Below are 15,088 nucleotides of genomic sequence, written 5' to 3' on the forward strand. Positions count from 1 at the left end.
TAACCCCTAGGTCCTTTTCTGAAAAACTGCCACTTAGCCAGTTGGGCCCTAGTCTGCATCAGTGCATGGGATTCTTCCGTCCTAAGTGCAGGACTCTGCACTTGTCCTTGTTGAACCTCATCAGGTTTCTTTTGGCCCAATCCTCTAATTTGTCTAGGTCCCTCTGTACCCGATCCCTACCCTCCAGCATATCTACCACTCCTCCCAGTTTAGTGTCATCTGCAAACTTGCTGAGGGTGCAGCCCACGCCATCCTCCAGATCATTAATGAGGAGTGATCCAGCTAGTTTCCACCCACCCCACTACAAAAGTGCTTCTTAAAAAGGTCCCACCCTTGCCCAATACAATTAGAATCTGACTGGTTCATACCCGGCCATTTGCTTTATCTACAAACAGAAGCAGCTGTAAAGTTTCTCAGGTGCCATATGCTGAGGAGCCACTATTAGACTCCCAGGCCCTGTACCTGGGTTGTTTATTAGCCATGGCCTATCAATATAAGCTATAAATATCCTTAGCTGGTGGTGGCGGGAGTAGCTAAGGCATCGACGCAGGAGATCTGGGTTCTGTCCCTCACTCCACCACTGACTCACTGGGCGATCTCAGACAAGTCACTTCTTTTCTCTGTTCCTCAGTTTTCCCATCTGAAAAATGGGCCCACACCAACCGCACTGGGGGCTGGCAAAGCTTAATTTTCTATGTAGGGTTTTCAGCGGTGCCCATCACAGCAGCATTCAAGCACCGAACAGGCCACATTGATGTACAAAGCGTAGCTCATAACAAATTCTTCTCTTCACCAAGTTTTAGTTCATCAGCGTTAGCCTTGCTTTGAGATCTTCACATGGAAGCTGACAGGCAAGTCAAGGGACTATTAATTCTTTATTAATAGGTTAACACCCCCTTTAAATTTTCCCACCATGGCACGGCCTCATTCCCTTCACCCCTTGCTGATCACTCTCCCACGGCTAAGTCCCGAGTCTCGGTCGGACGCGCACACAGGCTGGCCAGCACGCTGCAGAACTGTGCGGCTTTGGACGGCTGTTTCTGAAGCAGCCTCCCCATGCCTCAGGCATGCCCATCCCCATCCGCTGGTCACTTCCAAAGGGACTCAACCAGAATTCACTAAGCGGGGGTCAAACTGGCTTCAATGGAGCAACACCAGTTGACACCAGCTGAGAATCTGGCCTTCAGCTTTCTAGAGTGCGCACACACACACACACACACGTGCGCTTGCCAGTGCTTTATTACAGGGCCTCTAAACTATTTGCTTCTGCACATGCAGAGGCAGGATGGTCCAGTGGTTACAGCCCTGGCCTAAGACTTGGGAGCCCTGGGTTCAATCCCCTGCTCTGCCACAGACTCCCTGTGTGGCCCTGGGCTTAGCCGCTCAACATCCCCATTGTGGAGTCACAGCACTTTCTTAGAAAGTAAGAGCAGCCACACTGGTGCAGAGCAAGGGTCCATCTAACCCAGTATCCTGTCTTCCAACAGCGGCCAATGCCAGGTGCTTCAGAGGGAACGAACAGAGCAGGGAATCATCAAGTGATCCATCTCCTGTTGCCCATTCCCAGCATCAGGCAGTCAGAGACTAGGGCAACCCAGAGCATGGGGTTGCATCCCTGACCATCTTGGCTAATAGCCATTGATGGATCTGTGCTCCAGGAACTTATCTTTTATAAACCTAGTTGGGGTTGGTCCTGCTTTGAGCAGGCGGTTGGACTAGATGACCTCCGGAGGTCCCTTCCAACCCCTGAGATTCTATTATTCGCGTTAGACATTTGGCCTTCACAGCATCCCGGGCAACGAGTCCCACAGGTTGCTTTTGTGTTATGTGCGCCGTACTTCCTTTGGTTTGTCTTAAACCTGCTGCCTCTTCATTTCATCGGCTGACTTCTGGTTCTTGTGTTATTTACTCCCTCACATAACACTTCACTGTTCACATTCCCCACACCAGTCATGATTTTATAGCCCTCTATCAGACCACCTCCTGCTGAGTCATCTCTCTTCCAAGCTGAAAAGTCCCAGTCATTTTAATCTCCCCTCATATGGAAGCTGGTCCATCCCCTACTCATGTTTGTTGCCTCTCTCTGTACCTTTTCTAATTCGAACATCTCCTTTCTGACATGGGAGCATCTAGAACGACACGCAGTATTAAAGATGTGGGCGTACCATGGATTTATATAGTGGCATTATGATATTTACTACCTTATTACCTATCCCTTTCCTAACGTGGTTACCTTTTTTGACTGCCGCTGCACGTTGAGCGGATGTTTTCCGAGACCGTCCCCAGTGGCTCCAAGATCTCTTTCCTGAGCAGTAACAGCTAATTTAGACCCCATCATTTTGGGTGTGCACTTGGGATCCCCCTCCCCCGCCACAGAGTGCATTACCAGGATGTTGGGAGGATACATAGAGTAATTGCAAGATGCTCAGATACTATGGTGACGGGGCAGCTCCTGAGAGCGACAGACAAATAAATCGAAACCATTTTCCGCTCTGAGCTACGAAAGAGCTACCCCGTCCCCCGGCCGCACGGCGAACGAGAGCCTCTCTCTTGATAGCGCAGAGGGATCGCACAACAAAACACTGACAGGCTCTCGTTCCCCCGGCCAAGATCACAGCGGAGAAGCCATATTAGTCGAAGCCTCGCAAGGATTTCCCTTCCCCCCTGGAAGTCAAACCCAGAGCTAGCGCTCAAAAGTAGGCACCAAGCAAGCCCACCCTCCTCTTCTGGAAATGTTATTTAACAGCTGCTGAGCTGTGCTTGTCCCAGTAATAAACAACATCTAACCACGGGTGAAGTCTATAAAAACCCCTTTGTCTGCAGAAGAAAAATCTTTAACTGGCTGCTGGCACTTGCGGTAGTTAAAGGAGGGTTAGACTCCTTCCATTCTGCATTTTAAGGGTAAAACGCAACTCAGGTGGCTTCTGATTGGACAATTTGTTCACTTCCACCATGTTAGGTCACAGGGGCTGCAGCCGATTCCACCAACAGACTCCATAATCCATGGGCTTTGCAAGTTTATCTTCTCTAATCCTCCCCCAGGCACGATTCACATTCCTCCAGAGAACTCACCTGGCATAGCCGCCTGACAGCTCTCTGATTCATCAGCTTGTACTTCCAGGCGAGGTACCAGCTCCGGTTTTTCCGCAAGACAAACTGTTTGGCTTGAGCGTTGGGTTTCCACTCATCCATTATCACGGGGCGAGGAGAACGGGTGAGGGGAGCAGCATGGGGCAGCTGTCAGGATGGGGTAGGCTCCGGTCCCATTCCTTCGAGGGTCCCTGCTGCGGCAGGACCGCAGATAATAAGACCTGTGGTTGAAGCAGGAAGGGATAACCTCTTCCACCCACACTGGGCAGGTCAGGAAGAGAAGAGGAAGTGCAGACGCCCTGGATCAGAGTTAGCCCTAGGGCAGGAACTTGGCTGCAGGGCACGTCAATGCAAAAATCGGGCCCCAGCACACGGAATCAGGAGTGATAATTTGCCAGCAGCGGAAGCGTCCCCACCCCTTCTTTCAGGGCAGAGGGCATCTGCGATCGGCCGACAAGCAGCAACGCTTGGCTCAAGGGGTTGCAAGGAGCTTTGTCCCTGTGCCACCAGTTACAGTCTGGCAGAGGCTGGTAGCGACCAAGAGCCATTTACTGACCTGCGTGGAGCGAGCGGGTGGCTTCAGTCCAGTTCCTAATGGAACAGGTGTCTGCAGCACGGACAGCAGCACTGGAGCTGGCCCTCTGATCAGCAGGAAACCCTCTGCTGTCACCCCACACCCTAGTCCGGGCTCATTAGCTAGGGGGCGAGGATACTCTTGTGCTGGCCCGTCCCGCGCTGTTCCAGGGGCTCCCTGAGAACGTCAGGGAAGCAGCCACGCCAAGCAAGGGGAGTCTTTAAACCCACCAGGGGGTCATGCACACCAGCCAGGATCAGGGGGCACAGAAACCCCCAAATCTCAGCCCCGCTTACCACAACTCGCCCCGCACGCCCAACGGGAGTGCTCCATCCGCAAGGTCACCCCCGCGCGGTGTCATAGTAGGGGGGGCCCCGCTGCCACACGGCACCCCAGGGCAGGGCGCCCGGCAGACAGGCTGAAGTATCTCTATGGGGCATGGGCTCTGAACAGCTGCTCTGACCGCTGGAGAAGATGGGGGGAAGGGGAGTTTTAAATGCTAAGCGAGTTAGACTGGGGTGGGGGGTGGGACCAGCTCTGGGGGAAATCGACTAGCAGAGCCCCCCATGCTTGAGAGTGGGGGAAAGCAACTGGGGAGGGTCTCCCCCTGCATGCATCACCCCCCCGTCCCCCCATTCCTTTAGCGACCTGTCCCAGCGGAAGCGGAACACGGATTTGCAACACTGTTGCCCCGGGGCCCCTGCAGGGATCGCGGCGGGTTGCGGGGTCTCCCGGCTCTGCAGCGCCCCGGGGAAGCTACTCACGGTCTGTAGGGAAGGGGGGGGGCTGCACCTTGCAGGCCGGGCCCCCTCCTCAGGGGCGGGCGCTGGGCACCGCGGAGCTGCCCCCCTCCTGCAGCCGCCGCCCCCTTTCCCCGCTCGCGGAGCAGCAGCTGCTCGGGAAAGGCTGAAATCGACGCGCCGGTCTGCTTCCGGCGCGGGATATGCACTCGCAGCCTGCTCTTAAAGGGGAAACAGGCAGGGGAGCCTAGGGGGGTCCACTCCGGAGCCCGCGGCAGCTTCCCACGTGGGGCCAGGTCCCCCCCACTGTGGAGGGCTTTGCAGAGCCCCTGGGCAGGGGCAGAGTGTCTGGGCGCTGATGGGAGATCGCAGCCCCCTCTCCCCCCGGGGCTCAGGCCCCTGGGCAAACCAGGCTGCCCAGGAGATGCAGAGAGGGACCAGGACAATTGTGGCTCGCCTCTCTCCCTGTGCAGTGTCTAAGCCCAGAGGCAAGCATTACCTCCCTGAGCCAGGAAGAAAAGTACAGTGCCGGAGCTGGGGGCTGCTCCCCGGGGGGGACTCGGCCTCATCTAGCTGTGTGTCATGAGCCCTGTACTGCCCACCGAGATTTTCCTGTCGCTTGGGAATGCATTGCATTCTGGCCACAGCTATCGTCCAAGGCCCTGCCCATATGGAAGTAGCATTATAAGTTATATATATATAATTTATAACCCTATTTATTGTTTTATTAACAGATGAGGTAAACTGAGGGGCAGAGGTAGTGAGTAATTGGCTGAAGCTCACCCAGCAAATCAGAGGAGGCCTCCAGCAGCGTTGCTAACTCTTGTGATATTTTTTTCATGAATCTCGAGATATTGGGAGAGGGGAGGGGTTCTTCAAGCCCCAGCTCCTGGAGTCATGGAAGTTTGTGAAAAATCTCAGTTTTCATTTAAGAAAAGAAAGTTTCTCTCTCGTGGTTGCCGAATAAAGCTGGAAAATGTGAACCGAGGGCATTATAAGGGCCTGGAAACCACAAGAAAAAAAAGTACCCACCCTTTTAAATAAATCATGATTTTTAAGCAAATATTAGGAATTTTTTTTGAGGGGGGAGGGTCTAACCCATGATTTTTGAATGATTGGGGTTTGCAGTATTCCCATGTCCTCTTCTGTCTTCTTCTCTCTCAAGCAGGAAAGTCAAATCTATTTTAGATTTTTATACAGTGCCCATGTATGTGGTAACAAAGCACAGTGAAACCGATCGCAAGTAATTATTTGTATCACGAGAGAATAAAACAGAAAATATCATAGCATCACTATATAAATCCATGGCATGCCCACGCCCACGCCTTGAATACTCTGTGCAGTTCTGGTCACCCCATCTCAAAAAAGATATTGGAAAAGTTACAGAGAAGGGCAATGAAAATGATTAGCAGGATGGAACAGCTTCCATACGAGGAGAGATTAAAAAGACTGGGATTGTTCCCTTTAGAAAAGAGACGACTAAGGGGGAGATATGACAGAGGTCTATAAAATCATGAGTGGTGCAGAGAAAGTGAATAGGGAAGCGTTATTTACCCCTTCACATAATACAAGAAACAGGGGTTATCCGATGAAATTATGAGGCAGCATGTTTAAAAACCAAACAAAAGGCAGCACTTCTTCACACAACGCACAGTCAACCTGTGGAACTCCTCGCCAGGAGATGTTGTGAAGGCTAAAAGTCTAACTAGATAAGTTCACGGAAGATAAGTCCATCAATGGCTATTAGCCAAGATGGTCAGGGCCCCACCCCCGGGCTCTGGGTGTCCCTAAACCTCCAACTGCCAAAAGCTGAGACTGGATGATGGGATGGCTCACCCAAAATTGCCCTGTTCTGTTCATTCCCTCTGAAGCACCTGGCACTGGCTGCTGTCGGAAGACAGGACACTGGGCTAGATGGACCACTGGCCTGACCCAGTGTGGCTGCTCTTATGAGACAGTCTCTGCCCCAAAGAGCTTGCAGTCTAAACAGACAAGACAGAATTATTATCTCCATTGCACAGCTGGGGAAACTGAGGCGCAGAGAGATGCGGTGATTTGCTGAAGGTCACACAGTGAGTCTGTTGCAGAGCTAGGAACTGTACCTAGATCCTCTGAACCCCAGACCAAAGCCTTAACCACAAACCCTCCTTCCTTGCTAAACCAGTCTTGACAGACCAGGAAAAGAACTAGCCACCTAACAGTGCAGAGTATTCAACTAGAGGTCAAACAAAACTGTTGTAGCAAAGTGGCTACGGTAAAAGGGCTGGTTAAGAGAGAGGCCCGTTTATGGAGGAATATTTCCACTGGCAACGGTACAGCCTGATCTTTCTCTGTTCTTGCATGAGAAGAGGATGATTACTCAGGGGTTAAGAGATACCCTGAGGCCGTGTCTGCTCGATATAGATCCTAGCGATGTTATTATAAGATGCCTGGTGATAAGAGAGGGCTGCCAACTGGATGCGGGTGCTTTAAATAACAGATGCATGGAGCCTTTGGTACAGATCTGTGCTCTGTCTGTACTAATGAGCCATGCCAGATTGGGCGGTGTGCTGATCTGCTATGTTTAGAAGGGCGACTGCTACCTTTATTTTGGGCGACTGGGGGGCGGGGTATCCAGTCACATGGGGGAAGCCAGATGTTGGGAAGGTGAAGGTCACAACATAAAGACTGCCTCTCCTCCACCCCTCGGCCCTTTAATGGGAGGGTAGCACTGGCATGGTGGAGATTTTGAAACCGGGACTGGGGCCGGGGAGGGTTAGGGGATCCATGTTCTTTTCCATTCAAGGGACTGACTCAGGCCCCGATCCTCCTACTGGGGGGCATACATGGGGGTCTCGCCCAGGACAACTTGCAGGCTCACTTTTTTTGCTCGCCGGTAATTCGCTCTCCTCTGAAGGGTCAAACTTTGCACGGGAACGAAGGAAGGAAAATGAAATTAGACGTGTGTGAAAACTCGCTCTGCTGGCATCGAAAGCGCGCTGGGGGCTGAACCCCCTGCTGCCGTTGTGAGAGGGCTGGTATTCCCAGCCATCCCGAGCCCTGCTCCTGAATGGGGGATCCCTGTGGACCCCCAGAGAGCAGTTTGCAGGATCGGGGCCCTGATCAGGACTGCAACATTGCTGCAACTTTTCATCAGCCCCTTGGCTGGCTGCTCCGCACCAGGGAGCAGATACTTGACATTCCACAATATCCTCCTACAGACTGGACCAGGTAGCTCTCTGTAAGGGACACCCCCAGGCTGGGATCACCCCGCCCCCAGCATGGAGGCGGCTGCTGCACAAGAAAGTTAACCCAGTCTGGGGTTATTTTTAACCTCCCTGAATATTCCCTGTGCAGAGCAGGGATGATCTTGTCCTTGCTAACCCTGCCAGTGGATCTCACAGACAGCCTTCCATAGCGCCCCTCGAAAGGAGAGGTGGTGCTATGGGGGGAGTGAGGAAAACCCTTCCTGTGGAAGGGATCTGTATAAATGGCATTGACCGAGAGGCATCACCCTGGCCTAGAAGGCAGGAGGTCACTGGTTTCCAATCCCCTGCAATCACATCACAGAGGATGGCAGTGGTTCCAGGGAGGCAGTGCGGCCTAGTAGATAATCCCTGGGACTGTGGGGTTCTACCACAGACTGCCCGTGTGACTTTGGGCAAGTTGCCGCCTCTTTCTGTGCCTCAGTTTCCCCATCTGTAAAATGGAGATAACGTTACTGGCCTTGTTTGCAAAGTGCTTGGGAATCTATGGATGAAGAGGGCTAGATAGTCTCTCGGAGGGGCCACTGACTGGTAGATCTAGACAACAATCTGCATGTTAAGCCGTTTGTCGATGCAATTCACTCCGTGCCTGGGTTGAGACTTGAACCCACGACCGGCCCGTTGGCGCTAATATCTAGACCACAGATCTTCATGGTCCCCCATCAAATGTCTCCAGGGCCCCTGAACAAGCTGGCCCAGGCAGGGTGCTGAGTAAGCCTGCACCTCCCCCATAGAGCTGACCCGCCAGGCTGCTGAGTGGAGCAGGCAGAGCACAGCTGGATGGACAGTATCATTGGAGCTGTGACGTGGCAGCGGCGCAGCGGGAAGATCTGGCAGCAGGAGAGTTATGGCCCACAGATGTTGCAAAATCATTCAGCTCCAGTGGTGCTCAGAGGGACGATGGCTGATGACGGGGGGACCCCTCCATTGTTCTCGATGGAAGGATGGGAGGTAGAGGGGGGAATCTGGCATTGTTCTCAATAGAGGATGGCGCTGGATTCTCCACTGTTCTCCGTGAGAGCTGCTCAGCACATCTGCTCCCCTCCGCTGTGGGATCCGAAATGGTCGCTGATTCGCAGCCAGTGTCCTGCTGCTCGCATGCTTTCCATGTGCCTCCACCTTATCAGATGGGTGGCAGGGCCCCAGGCTGTTTGGCAGAAGCTGCCGGCACCCAGAGATCCAGCTACGTACCAGCCTTGACTCCTAGATCAGCAGAGCAGGGAAACCCCTCAGGCACCGGGCATGGTCCAGCAGCAATAGCTCTCTCCTCGTCACTGAGGGGAACAGAGCTGATGTGAAGTGGACCCTGCGAGCCATCCAGGCTCTGCCTGATCTCAGATGGGAGGTGCCACTCATTTCCAGCAGTTTCCCTTGCTTGGGACCCTGAAAAGCCTAAGGCGGCTGCTGGAGGGGGGATGTCTTTCTCCTCCAACCCAGCTCCCTTCCACCAGGCTGCACGTTGCGTCAAGATGGCCAAGACCTCTGACCTGCGGGGAAAGAAGAGCAGGGACCCGTCCCTAGCAGCAGTGAGGGCTGCTTGGCCGGAAGGACTGATTGCATCGTCGCACCGCTAGGGGCCAGTGCAGGCTTTCGCACAGGTTACAGGCTTCTAAGGTTTGCCAGGACACTTGGGGCCCACGCTTGCCTGGGGTTTGGATCGCAGTGGCACAGCCTGGGGTATCCAATCCCCCCCTCCCTGGGACATGGGGGGCGTTAAATACGGGACAGCGTTAAACTTTCATTGCTTCCAGCCTGACAGTCTCTCCTCTAACCCATTTGTGGTGGAGTCACTCCTCCCTCGTTCACAGACCGTCCCCCGGGGAGGCTGGTGCTTGCTCTGTCTGTCCCAGAGCTGGGGTGGGGGCGAGGAGACGGGATTTCCCCTTTCAGTGGGAGACACTGGGCCCTTCGCGCTGCAGGGGGCTAATGCTTTTTGGTTGTACGGGGACTGTGGACAGCATAGGCTGGGAGAGCAATGCTCTGATCTCAGGACGGGTCCAGAGTAACCTTTGGGTTCACAGTGGGCTCCAGTTTCTCTTCTATGCCCTGTGTGAACAGTACAGGTCCAGCCGTCTGCCTGAGGGAGCCCCCCCTCCCCCGCCCAATGTGCTTATATGAGCCGCTCATAAGATATTTATTCTCACACAACTCCCCAGTGAGGGAGGGTAGGGCTGTTCGCCCCATGTTAGAGAGGGGAAACCGAGGCACAGAGAGGCTGAGGGTCGTGCCCAGGGTCACCCAGGAAAGTCTGTGGCAGAGCAGGGAACAGAATCAAAGTCTCCCAGTCCCATGCTAGCACCCTGCCCACTGCACTGCCAGGGAGGATCCTGCACCAGCCGGGCCTGAATTAGATCAGAGCTAAGGGGCCTTCTCCCATTGAGAACGTCTAGGATTCTGCACAAGGAAATAGCAAGTCAGGAGCGCCTGGGACACTGTCTGCCTTGGTTTTTCTGCAGAGGTCCGTAAGGTTCCTGCTGCAGCCAGCGAGTTTTTACAGCTGCCTGTAGAACAACCTCCCTATGTGAGCCACCTGCGGGGTCTCCACTCAGGAGCTGCAGCACGGGCGTCTGCCACTTGAGCTAAAGGAAGAGCTCCATTAGCCCTGCTGGTGGTAGGTGGTAGGCTGTTATCCTCTAGTCAGGGCCGGCTCCAGGGTTTGGGCCGCCCCAAGCAGCCAAACAAAACAAAACAAAACAAACAAACAAACAAAAGTCGCAATCGCGATCTGCGGCGGCAATTCGGCGGGAGGTCCTTCGCTCCGAGCAGGAGTGAGCAACATCCGCCGAATTGCCGCCGAACAGCTGGACATGCCGCCCCTCTCCGAAGTGGCCGCCCCAAGCACCTGCCTGGTAAGCTGGTGCCTGGAGCTGGCCCTGCTCTAGTGGACGCACACTCGGCCAGTCTGACACCTACAGCACCTTGTCTCCCACTCCAGGAGCTGGAGAGTGGGTGTCAATGGGAGAAACTGAGGCATCTCTAAGGACAACTTCCCTCCCTCCCGACCCCAGCCCAAACGTGTCTGCTCCATGCCCTGTGGTGGGCTGCCTGGCCCCTCGTAGAAGTCCCTGCCTTGGTGTTGGAACTCCAGGTTTGGAATGTCTCACCATAGGCGATCAGATGGTGTCCAGATCCCCCGGCCCCTTGTATTGGGGAAAGCAGAGTGGAACATTGCATCATAATACAACAGCACACGCAGGAGGAAAATCCTCTGGTGCTGTTCAGTCATCGGTGGGCGGCCCATTTGTCAGGCTGCGGTGTTACTGTCAGATCTCTGCATTTCCTCCTACCCACTGAGTGAGGAAGGAGGGGATAGTGGTTAGAGCTCAGGGCTTGCAGACAACCCTGCTTCGCAGCTCTGCCAGTGACTTTCAGTGCAACCTTGGGCAGCTCCCAAACGGGCTGATTCTGTGCAGCCCTCAACTTCCATTGAAGCAAAGAGCAGTGAAGCGGCTCTGCCCCATGGAGGATCCGGCTCAAACACCCCCCCATTCCCTCCAAATCTCCATGCCTCAGTTTCCCCATCTGTAAGATTGGCTGAATTGCCCCTCCCTGTTGGAAGGCTACATTCACATGAGGTTGCAAAGCCCTCGGAGAGCTGCGCATGTCAGAAGCCACCGAAGTTCAAAGTATGATTATCAGAATCTCTTTACGGGGGCATAAGTGACAGCAGGTCGGCCTGGCTGACACAGATCAGCTGTTGCGGTTACGTAGGTTGGCTGGGGAAAGCGGAGCTGGCTTTTGTTTGACGGAGCCAGAAAAGGGGGGTAGCTGCTAATGGGAAGCAAGCTGTGTAGCTGTCCAGAACTTCCTCCCTGGCTGGAGTGAAACTGTGTTAAGCAAGAGGGGAAAGATAGCTGAATAATCAGAACTGCATTCCTCGCAACTTGGAGACAACTTAACGTCCTGGGGTCATTTAAGCAGCCTGGAAGGGATGCCAGGTTCAGAGGCAAAGCTGTTCTGCCGGAGGCCCAGAGATGAGTCAGTGAAGAAGGACTCCCAGCTGCGACAGGCTTAGCAGGGCTCCTGCTGGCTCAGTGAGTGGGCGGAAGGGAGCCGGCCGCCTGTGAGCCCACACAAGAGGTCTGTATTTGGTACACAACACACGTACATGTCCACACACGTGCACACACAGGGTGTGCAGCCACCCGCCAGCGTTCTATTAAACATCGGAGTCTTCTCTAGCGCCTGGCCGCCAGCCGACAACACACATCATTCCTGTGGGTGTTGAACTCCAGTCCTTCAGGGTCATGCCCTCCGTGACCCAATGGCACTCCCCGTGAATTAGCAATGACACCAAGTGATCCGTGAGACCGACCCCTTCCCCGTGGAGGCCTCCGTCGAGGAAGGAAATGTTAACAACAAGGGACTGGGAATCAGGAATCCTATGTCCTAATCCTTGTCTTGGCATTAAACTGCAGTGTGGTCTTGGTTAAATCATTTAGTCTATCCGTGCCTCAGTTTCCCCATCCGTGCCTCAGTTTCCCCATCATAAAATGGGGATAATGATCCTGACTTTGCCACCCGGGACTTTTGTTAAAATGAATGCTTGTAAAGTCTTTATGTGTCCCACACTTGGCGAGCGTGGGTATTTGTCTCCCTCTAGTGTTCCATGAACAAGAATAAGAGTCTACTACTGCTACCAGAGTTTCCTTAAGCTCAAGCAGTAGATGCTCATGCTCTGGAGGCCCAGAGTGGTTAGACATTAAGACCCCCCCAGGTGCTGTGTAAATGCAAATTATTAGTGAATTATTATGATGCAAATATTGTTATTATTCTCACTCAAAGTGGAATTAGACTGTGGAACTCATTGCCACAAGATGTTGTTGAGGCCAAACATTTAGGAAGACTGGAAAAGAGACTGGATATTTGTACGGCTAACAAGAATATCCAGAATTACAGCAGTTAATGCTCTCAAATTTTGGAAGGGATATAAAGCTTCAGGCTGGGTTTAATCCAATCGTTAACTGTAAGGGATTAAGACAATAATTAATGTGTGTGGGAAGGGAGAGGGGGGGAAATTCTTTCATATCTGCCCATGGTAGGGTTCTTAAACCTCTCTCTGAAGCATCCAGTGCTGGTCACTGTCAGAGAGACAAGATACTGGGCCAGTTGAACCGTGGGCAGATCCACCCTGCCAGTTCCTATGTGGGAACACATTTTTGCCTCTTGAAAGGAGACAGTCACAAGATCAGCAGTTACCTGCCAGACTGGCCTCCTTGCTCTGCTAAGGCTGAGCGATAAAAAAAAAAAAATAATGAAGAATAATAGAGAGAAATGAGCTGATCAGAACTTCCTCCGCATCAAAAGAGAATCCTGGGACTGGGCGGCAGTTGACTCCTTCAGGAAGCGTCACGTCCCTGGGACTTTAGTGCTACGCTGTTCTGGTGCTGCAGTGGGTGATGTGAGCCAACTTGCTCACTGGCTCTGCCTCGTAACACTTCAGTGGGAAGCCAGGGAGCACAGCTAGTAGACCGGCTTAGTTCTGGGAAGGGCTGCCAGCTAAGCCGGCGCCTTCAGCCGTGATAGTATCTTGTAACTGCATCCAGGCCGGGGATGATGCGAAATGCCGGGGATTTTTCACCTGGGAAACTCAATATTGTGATTCAGGCTGTCAGGTTTTGAAGCAAATTGTTTCAGCACTCGTGACAGACCCTGGAGACCAAGATCCATTTGGTATCTCCAGCCTGGGGATCAGCAGCACAAGACCCCTCGCACTGCCTGTGCCAAGAGCAGATGTCACCCTTCATGCTGCCAGTCAGAGTGCCAACTCAGACTCCCTCCTCTTGTAGGCCAGGGCCTCACTGACCTCCCAGCAGCCCCCTGCCAAATATCCAGCACTAAGCCCTGACAGTTCACTCCAACTGCAGCCCGGTGTAGTATAGAGTTTTAACCACTTGTCACCTGCCTCAAACCGATTTGCTTTTCATTCTGCTAAGAATAAAGAATGCTTTTTTTATACAGTGGACAATTAACCTGTGGAACTCAGCGCCACATGAAATTACAGAGGCAATTAAGGAGAGAAATAGAATCTGCAGGTTCACTAGCTACTATCAAAATAAAAAGGGCTGTCCATACTCCAACCTCGTGATAGAAGGTCTGATCCAATCACTCCCATTAAGGTCAACAGCAAGACTCCCATGTACTTCAGTCCCATAAACTGTTCTCCATCTGGGAACAAGAAGAAATATTCCCTAGATCTAGAATATTGTATATTTTGTACAGTGCCTAGGTCCATGCCTGGGGCTCATAGGCAAATACAAATACATGATCATCTGAATTGCATTTAGCGGTTTTGCCCCGACCCCTGAAGTACCCAACATTGTTTATTATTATTTATCACTTGTATTAAGGTAGCACCTAGAGGCTCTAACCAAGATAAAGATGTGGGGTTAGATGCTGTACAAACACACAGCAAGAGGCAGTCCCTGCTCCAAACAGACATGACAGACGAAGGTGGGAGGAGAAACAGGCACAGAGCGGGGAAAAGACGTGCCCAAGGTCACACAGGCGTCTGGAGGGTGAATGGGGAGCAGTCCTCAGGTCTCCTGAGTTCAAGCCCACGCTGCCACAGGCAGGGCTGCTGTACCAGATGGTCCAGGGGTCTGGTGCACTTCCTGCCTGGCAATTCCTACCTACCAAAGAGACTCATTTTAATATCATTTTTCTGGGGATTACAGAGCGGCAGACCCCTGCTCTGTTGTCTCCTTCCACGGCAGCGCTTGCTGTGCGCGTCCTCTGGGTTCAGGGAGCTGTTTCAAGTTCGGAAGCCCACATGGTGTGCTTGGAGGCTAATTTTAGACTTGGTAGTGTCCCAGGCTGACATGGAGGGCGGGGGCAATATTACAAAGGCAGCCTCAGCCCAGTGGTTTTTTAAATGCATATAAATCAAGACGCAAATTGCAGGCGAGGTTCAAAATGAAACCCCTTAGGCCAAGAGAAGGCTATAAGTCACAGCAATCGACTACGGGCCAGCCACAAAGGCCTCCTGGCTCCTTGCCCAAGGATCGGTTGATCCCATGAACTTGAAGGCCAATCCTGCACCAACTGAACTCTATGGCAAAACTCCCATTGATGTAAATGGTCCAGGATTGTGGTTGCCTTACACCAGCGGTCCCCAACCTTTTTTGTCTGGCGGGCGCCAGACGACGAACAACAGAGGACTGTGGCGGTGGACGAGCATCCGCCGAAATTCCGCCGACAAGCGGCAACGTCAATAGGCGTCATCCGACATGCCTCTGGATGACGCTGCTTGTCGGCGGCATTTCGGTGGATGCTCGTCTGCCGGCCAGTAAGCGGGCGCACTTAGACGCCTCGGCGGGCGCCATTGCGCCCGCGGGCACCGCATTGGGGACCGCTGCCATACACTAAAGCCACATGGATGATTTTGGCACTTATTTAGCACCGTCTGTCAGAGGATCTCAGCAGGCTTTGCAAATAAC

The 15,088-nt window shown here is 53.1% G+C and overlaps 1 protein-coding gene across 4 annotated transcripts in view; it reads right to left on the reverse strand.

The window, feature by feature from the left end:
• POMGNT1 (protein O-linked mannose N-acetylglucosaminyltransferase 1 (beta 1,2-)) overlaps nt 1-4,586 on the reverse strand; it is a 30,828-nt gene extending 26,242 nt beyond the window's left edge. The window contains exons 1-2 of one of the 4 annotated variants that reach the window (XM_008166743.4): nt 4,429-4,586; nt 3,073-3,311 (exon numbers count right to left, since the gene is read on the reverse strand). In XM_008166743.4, the coding sequence (XP_008164965.2) occupies nt 3,073-3,192 (120 nt within the window). In that variant the 5' untranslated portion in view covers nt 3,193-3,311; nt 4,429-4,586. The remainder of the gene's footprint in view (nt 1-3,072; nt 3,312-4,428) is intronic. The other 3 variants (XM_024103922.3, XM_024103923.3, XM_024103921.3) reach the window with 3 other exon arrangements.
• Between the last annotated feature and the right edge of the window lie 10,502 nt (nt 4,587-15,088).

Source organism: Chrysemys picta, chromosome 8, assembly GCF_011386835.1.
Source record: "Chrysemys picta bellii isolate R12L10 chromosome 8, ASM1138683v2, whole genome shotgun sequence".
NCBI lineage: Eukaryota > Metazoa > Chordata > Testudines > Emydidae > Chrysemys > Chrysemys picta.